Source organism: Miniopterus schreibersii (assembly GCF_964146895.1).
Source record: "Miniopterus schreibersii genome assembly, chromosome: 8".
NCBI classification, from domain to species: domain Eukaryota; kingdom Metazoa; phylum Chordata; class Mammalia; order Chiroptera; family Miniopteridae; genus Miniopterus; species Miniopterus schreibersii.
The window spans coordinates 28,313,823-28,321,766 of record NC_138109.1 but is presented as its reverse complement, the minus strand read 5'-3'; the positions used below and the strand labels follow the sequence as shown (position 1 = coordinate 28,321,766).

The 7,944-nt window shown below is 58.5% G+C and overlaps 1 protein-coding gene across 1 annotated transcript; it reads left to right on the top strand.

The window, feature by feature from the left end:
- Positions 1 to 1,462: 1,462 nt before the first annotated feature.
- Positions 1,463 to 4,541, top strand: KNCN (kinocilin; the record flags this gene model as incomplete). The annotated part of the gene is made up of 4 exons (XM_081144366.1): positions 1,463 to 1,699; positions 2,747 to 2,815; positions 3,542 to 3,616; positions 4,462 to 4,541. Exons 1-4 carry the CDS (start codon positions 1,549 to 1,551, stop codon positions 4,539 to 4,541), a joined length of 375 nt encoding a protein of 124 aa, XP_081000492.1. The 5' UTR covers positions 1,463 to 1,548.
- Positions 4,542 to 7,944: the final 3,403 nt, after the last annotated feature.

Here is a 7,944-nt window from a genome sequence, read left to right as displayed (position 1 = left end):
AAGGGCAGGGGGCAGCCTTGGAGGCAGAGACCGTGGTCCCAGCTGTGCCAGTCTGCAGGTGTGGTGGGAAGGAAGGGGGGATCCAAAGAGAAATCAGTGGTGGCTGCGATGGGACCCTGGAGACTATGCCCAGGTGTCTAGGTGCAGGGCTAAGGCCAGGGCCATATCTGGGACCAGGGAGTCCCTAATCCATAGAGGGCCAAAGAACGCAATTAGTGATGAGAGCTAGAACTGGGGGGGTGTGACAGGGCTGGGCTGGCTGGGCTGGGTGAATGCTGCCCGGCCTCAAGGTGGTGGATCCTGCGAGTGAGTCAGACAGTCTGGGCAGAGGAGCTCAAGCCAAAGGTCAGGAGGTGCCAGCCATGTTCCAGTCTCCGGACCCAGGCCACAGACACCAGCCCCCACCTAGGCTGATTCCCATTCCAGTTCCTCTCCCAGCCCTAGCCCATAAATGTTTCTCTTCCCTCTTGGTCCCTACCACCGCTCTTCCCTATCAGCTCCCAGCCGGGGTTCCCAGGAGGCTAGAAGGGCTCACCCTCTCAGCCCACTGAAAACTAAAGGGGAGTGGGTACCAAGGCTAATTAAGGAGAAGGGGGGGGGTCTCAAACTAGGACCCCTCAGCCCTGCCTGGGAGCCAGAGGTTGTGGGATGGAATGGGGTAAAGGAGGGACAGGCATACAGAGTGGATTTGAAGGGACACCTCTCCTTCTCCTCCTGTCCTAGTTGCTGTTCCTGCCTCTTGAACCTCCTACAGGTCTCCTTCCGTCACTCTCTCTGAGTCCCCGAGCAGAGGCTCAGGTATACCTCCAAGCCAAGGGTACAGCAGAGTGCGCCCTGAACCTGTGGCGGGGGAGTCTCCTCACATCCCTGGCTACTGAACCCCACCTGAAGCCAGTAGCTCATCCTTCCCTGCTGGGGACCAGCAGTGGAACCTTGGCTGACTGCCCCAGTGGGCCTCTGGGACCCAGGCAGCAGCTCACATTGCAACCTCATGAATAACTCAGCACCTCCCTGCTGCCTACATCTCAGAGGAGCCGGGCCTCTGGACCAACCCTTTGCCCCACCCACCTCCACCCCACTGCTTTAAACTTTAATAGGCCAAGGCTCAGTGGCAGCTGAGCAGGCTCCAGGGAGCTGGGGCAGGATGTCCAGGGCAGGGGAGCTAGGGCTGAGCTCTCCCAAGAGGAGGCTGGCAGTGGAGGACTCCATGGGGCAGGCCCAGCTCTCCAGAACTCTGGCAGCCACCACTGCATGTGGCCAGGCAGGAGTCCCAAAAGTGGTCCCCAGCTTCAGGGGTCTTTAGGGGAGGAACAGTAAGCTGGGATGACCTGGAAGAGATCTTAGGTAAAGGTTGGGGGGGGGCACTAAGGAGAGCTGTGGGATAGGGTTGCAGGTATATCTAAGGGTTACCAGTCCAGAATCTTACTGCCCAGAAACTCCACCCTCAAGGCAGAGCTCCAACAAGGGACAACCAAGAGGATCAGGACCTCCAGGGCTTTTCTGGGGAGAGGCCCCACTGGCTGGGCACGGTGCCCTGGGTAGGCCTGCATGGACATCCCCATCAACAGCAGAGACTTCCGCTGCCTGCAGCTGGCGTGTGTGGGCCTTGGCCTGGTGGCCGGCAGCATCATCATCGGCGTCTCCGTGTCCAAAGCTGCAGCTGCCCTGGGTGGTATCTTTATTGGCGCCGCTGGTCTGGGTGAGCTGGGCTCGGAGGGAGCAGGGGCATGGTCAGGTGAACAGGAAATGGAGGGAAGGGGTGGGACAACAGGAACTGGTTGGAGAGGGTAGAAGCTAGAGGTGTGAGCAAGGCAGCTTTGGGGATACAGGGAAGGAGAAGAAGGTTGGGGTGAGATTTCCTCCATGGACTTCCAGAGCGAGGAGACGGGAGAGGGAGCTGTGCCACATTCCTCTCTGGCTACTCCCCCCCTGGCTGTCCGGTCTCAGGCCTGGGCTCTTAGGTTTGCGGTGGGATTCATAAGCCTGTAGGGGTGGGTTGATGGGAGCAGGTAAAAGGGGACAGAGTTCCCAGTGGACCCTCCTTGAGCCAAGACAGGATGCAGTTCAGACAAAGGGTTTCCTTTTTCCCTCAGTATGTCTCAGCGGCATATCTGTCCATCTGCCTATCTGGGCGAGTCCCACTGATGTTCCCAGTGATGCTGAGTACCATCCCTCACCCCACTCCACAACCCTGGGCCAAAAACAGACCGAGAAGCTCTGGGCTTGTGGGCTCTGGGCATCTGCACCTGTAAACTCCCGCCAAGGGCGACTGACACTTGGTCTGGGGATAGAGTGGGAATGGGCAGGGCAGGACCCACTCTTCTGCTACCCCCTCCCCAGGTCTGGGTGGAAAGGAGCATGCTGAGGAGCCCCCCAGGGGAGGACTAAAACTCCCTAGAGGAGGGTGGGGCAGGGGAGAGTTGGTGGTGGTAGTGGCAGCTGGGCCCTTTTTCAGCCCGCTGGGTGGAGCCAGGAGCCTGGGCCCACACAGCCTGTAGCCCTTTCCCCAGGCAGGCACTGCTCTCTGCCCCTCCTGGGGCTGGGTGTTAGAGAGCTATCCCATGCACATACTCACAGGCTCACATTTACACACCCACAGTCCCAACCTGCACTCGTGCTCTTCCATGCATGCCTTATATCACCCTCATAAACCACCCCCAGGCTCACAGCCCACCCACAGCTTTATGCAGCTCACATCCACCAGGTCCCTCCCCGTCACAGAACCCCTCTGTGTCTCTCATCCCAGGGCTCCTCATCTTGGCCTACCCCTTCCTGAAGGCTCGGTTCAATCTGGACCATATCCTGCCTAATATAGGTGAGTCCCCTCCCCGCCCCCAGCAGTCTGCCAAAGACTGTGAGACCTTTTGTGTGTAAGTCTGTGGCCCACTGTGCAGGGGAGCAGAGCCCACATGTGTGGCTGCTCCTGGCTGTGTGTACTGGAGTTGTTCTGTGTGTGTGTGTGTGTGTGTGTGTGTGTGTGTGTGTGTGTGTGTGTTTGTGGGGGGGGGGGTGCAGGCGTTGCTATGACTACAATACAGCAGACTCCAGCCTGCTGCAAAAGTGCCTGAACCAGCTTAGAGCACCTAAAACTCCCATCTCCCCTGTTAGATTTTCCATCTCCCCCAAACCTCCAAGATCTCCAGATCACACCACTTCATCCCTGAGCCACCATAAAGACCTATCTCCCTCAAGACCTTAGGACCCTTGTATAGCTCCCACTTCATCTCACCGCCCCACATACATACTCCCATCTCCATCAATCCTATGGAGCTCTACACATCCCCAGTTCTCCCCAGAACCCCCATCTCCTTAAAAACCTGCCATCTTCTCCTTCAAAGGCCCATTTCCCCTTCCCTCCCCTCATACACACACACCAGCCCAGATCGTGTGGAAGACCTAAAGCCTAAAGTAATGCAATGGTGGAGTGAAGACAGCAGCAGGAATGGAGATTAGACAACAGGAAGGACTTCCCTTTCCAAAACTGGCCTTGATTTGAGAATGGCTTAGTGACCAGGGGGCTTGGGGTGGTCTCATCCTACAGGGAGCCTGAGAATCCACCCCCATCCAGCACCAGACCAGGGGGAGGGAAGATCCAGCACCAATGGCAATAAAGAGGGTAAGTTCCACAAATTCCAGAATCCATCTTCCACCTTTCCTCTCTGGCTGAGCAGCTCTGTGGGACCCACAGGAAATCTTGAGGGACATGCAAAAGGGGTCTGCCCAGTCCCAGAGAGCCCACAGAGCTGGGTAGTTCTTCCATGTGTTTAGTCAAAACCTTCTTGCTCCAGGCTGAGCTGAGCCCTGCTTGTTTGTCCTCAGGGTCTCTCTGTCCTGCCCAGCATGGACACCGGGACAGAAGGCACCTTGCTGCCCCTTCCCCTCACTTCCATCCAATGCCCCAGTTTATTTTCTCACTCTCCTCTCACACTGTGGAATCCAACTCTCAGAGCTGGTACCTGAAACTGGGAATCCTCCTCCTGCTCCATCCCCACACACTGGAAAATTCCAGGGCAGGAGTTTCTCAAAGACGGCCCCAGCGCACAGTGCCTGCCTCCAGCGGTAGGATGCCCAATCTCAGCAAAAGGTCCCATGCCAGACACTGTTCCAAGCACTTCACATATATTAATTTGTTCCATTCTCAGAACAACCATATGAGGAAGGTACTATAATTAGCCCCACATTATATACGGGCACAGGGAAATTAAGTGACACAGCTGGGAAGTAGTGGGGCCAGAACGGAGACCAGGCAGCCAGCCCCAGTCCTGCCTCTAACCCCACACCCGTCTGCTGTCTTCTTGAAGGGCCATTCTGACCACCCATGCCTCTGTGAACTGGGCTGAAACTGCCTCCTGGGACTCCCCTCTCTCCCTATTCTATCCCACTCTGCTCCACGGTCCCTCTGGGTTGCTCTGACCCAGAGATCTGTCTACTCAGGCAGCCCCATCCTGGTCTCTCCCCCAGGAGTCCGCAGCAGCCTGGCCACCGTGAGCAGAACCTTGGAGAAGCTGAAGCCAGGGGGTCGGGGGACTGGGGAGGCCTGAGGCCAGGGCTGAGGGGCTGCCCCCTGCCCTGCCCTCCCTTCCCACCCACCACCCTGATTTCAAAGCCCTCCTGGGTCCAAACCAGAGATGAACCAGGCCCTGGAGATGCCAGATCTGCATTCACTTGGTCAAGGCTCTTGGCAACGAAATACGTGGAGTAGGGGTAGAGGATTCTGAAGTAAGATGTCACTGGAAGCTCCACAGGGATCCTTCTTTTAGGCTCTTGACCCGGATTTTCTCTCTGGACTGCAGCGAAGCTTTTTGATCTACTGACTGGTTTCTGTGGAGTTTAGGGCCCAGGGATACCCCAGTCCCTTGCTTCAGCCTGGCCACAGAAGTGAACCACAGGCCTACACAAACCACAGCCTAGCTGAGCCCCTCAGTTCCCAAGGACTGGCTCTGGGCCTCTAGAGCTCCCTGGCTGGATAGAAGGGCTGGATCCGATTCCTTTGGAGACATCAAAACTCTGGGCAACTCCTCGGGGATCTTAGCAGCAGTGAACCAGACGGGGGTGGGGAGGGGGGCATGAGGGGGAAATCCTAGACAAAGTGGTCACTGCCATGATAGGAGGCTTCCAAGAGGAGGTGACTCCTGAGCTGAGCCCTCCCCTGAGACTCTGGGTATTAGACTCCGGACAAAACCTCGAGCCTTCCTTCTTCTCCCCAGCCCTCTCACTGCTCCTGAGCAATCTAAACACATTGCAGACTTCAAGCCTTGGCTTATGTTCTCCTGGAGGACCCCCTGCTCCTATCTTTCAAAACCCTCAGCTTTAAAGGCCTGGTTCCAAGAATCCCCTTAACCATAGTACCCCCCCCCCCCCCCCCCCCCGGTCCTCTTCCACCAGCTGTGTCTCCCTCTCTCGACAGTCTCCAGGCCGGTTGAAGTCTTTTTCATAAAACTATTATTAATCCTATTTAAACCTAGTGTATGCTGCCCTCTTCTGGTTACCATCAGGGCACATGGTAGATGCTCAATAAATGTTAATGGCTTAAATTTAATGGAAAAAAACATGCTCCAGGCTTTCTCTAGAGATCCACCTCAAGGCCCCATGTGCCCACAGGGTTTGTGGTGAGGAGGACCTGGCCCAGGGGTGTGTGGCTATGCAGAAAACATTATTCCTCCCTCCACACCATTCTTCATACACCTGCACCTTCATGATCCTACAGAGACATCTGCCCCTTGTGGCTTCTGTCCTGATATGGTGAGCATAAGACAAAGCTAGGAAGTCTCATTCTTGAAGGATAAGTGTAGATGGCACCTCCTCTTAGAAGCCTCCCCTGATTTGTCTGTGTTCCCACCACCTGAAGGCTCCCTCCATCATGGCCCACATCACTCTGAATGGCCCTTATTTCCCCCTCTTCAGAGTAGGGAGCAGAGGGCTGGGCATCCAGAAGATACCCAGTGGATGTTGGAAAACCCAACCAAAAGTGGGAGAGACCATCTCACTGTACAGATGGGAAAGCTGAGACCCTGCAGGAAAAGAATCCATCAAGTCCCACAGTGGGAGATTGTGGAGCCATGCCAGCACCCAGGTCTCCTCTCTCCCCCACCCAAGGCTCAACCCTCTGCTATTCTCTACGCGAGCTACAGGGACCGACTCCCTGACCATAGAGGGATAGAGATCCATGAAGGGGCTCAATTTCACATGCACTGGCAGGTTGTGGAGCTTGGTTCTTCCAGCGTGAGGAGAATCAACTCCCCTCCCTGCCTCCTCCTCCCCTCCTCCTTCCTACCTGTTCCCGCCCCTTCTTTCCTTCCCCCTCTCCCCACAATCTCATCATCACCAACAGTAACTCAGGCCTGGTGGTTCCTCCTTGATCAATAAGAAACCTTTCCTCTTGTTTATCTTCAATCCTCACCTGCAGCACCCCCCAAAAGTGCCCAAGGTGGCAGGAGTGGGAGTGGGAGTGGAGCAAGTGGAGCCTGAGCTGTTGGGAGGGTGGTCTCACACCCTGGCCCACCATCAACCCTTCCCAGCCATGACCTCCCCAAGGCAGGGCTATGGTATCCCCAAAGGCTGACAGGGCAAGGCACAGAGCAGTGATGGGGATCAGAGTGGAATAAACTAAGGAATGAACACATAGAAAGGCAAGAGCTATGTCCATTGGAGAACTGGGTGGGGTTCAAAGGACCCTTGAAACTGGGTGGGAGTTCTCAAGGCCTGCCTCTAGTGCCCCTCTCCCCCAGCCACCATGGGCTCCTTGAGACTCCCCCCCCCCCCCCCCCCCCCCCCCCCCCCCCCCCCGAGTGCAGGTGAATGTTCAGAAACTCCTTCCCCAAGTGTATCTCCACTCTGGGTACCCCCAGACCCTCTACCTGGTCACAGGAGCGGTCCATGCGGAGGCATGCCTTCCCCCCATCCTTGCTTTGGAGGAAGGTGCGGTTGGGTCAAGGGGGCAGGGGTGGGGTGGTGGGTGGTATTCAGGGGAAGCACCCTCTCACCTCTGAGCAGCTCCTGAACCCTCCAATATTTAAGGGGGGGGGGCTCTGCCAGTGCTCTGTTCAATAAATGAAATCGGTTCTGTCCAATAACCCCGTTCTGACCTCAGCGTGGCTGTGCCCTGCAGGGCCCTGGCTGGGCTGCGCTTGGCGGGGCAGCCTCTGCACATCACATCCCAGCTGGGCCCCCCAGGGGGACCGACCGGGCTGCGGATGGGGGGTGAGACTCACAGCCTGGTTCCGCCCCCAGGGGCTGGGCAAGAGGCTGTGGGGCCCTGTGCCTCAGTTTCCTCATCTGCAGCACCGCCCTCGCAGGACCTCTGTCAGGACGGAGGGAGCCGCGGGGTCCCCGTCGGGAGGGTTTGGGACTGGACAGGGGAAGAGCGAGGGGGGAGGCTGGAGCCGCTCTTCCAGCTGAACTCGGGGTCTCTATCACAGGCCAAGCGGGTGGGCCTTGAGCCCCGCACTCCCTCCCCCCTCCAACCCCCAGGGGCCCTTCCCCGTCCCACCGGGGCCCGAGCTCCCCGCGGGCTGTGGCCGCGCCCCTTTCCAGGGGCAGGACCGGCGGAGGGCGGCCAGCAGAGGCACGGTCCCTGGGAAAATCTCCCTGCTCCCCAGCTCCATCCCCCCACCCCCCGGGAGGGTGGGGGATCCGCTCCAGGCGAGACGGAGTCGGTGCGACCAGCCCCCCTCGCTGTAGCGCGAGCGGCGGTGTGTCCCCCGCGGGCTCGAAAGTCCCGACCGCAGCCTGGGGGGGCGGGGGTCTCCCCAGAGCCCGGCGAGGGAGGGGAGAAGGGCGGGGGGCGGGGGGCGGGACACTTTGTCAGATCACCGCCCCTGGGTCGGCGGGGAGCCGAGGGGCCACGGCCGCGCAGGAATCCGCGCGACGGGCCGCTGCCCCGCACTCGCGCCCCGCGCTCCCCGCGGCCGGCGCACTCCGGGGACTGACTGCGGGGGGCCGAGC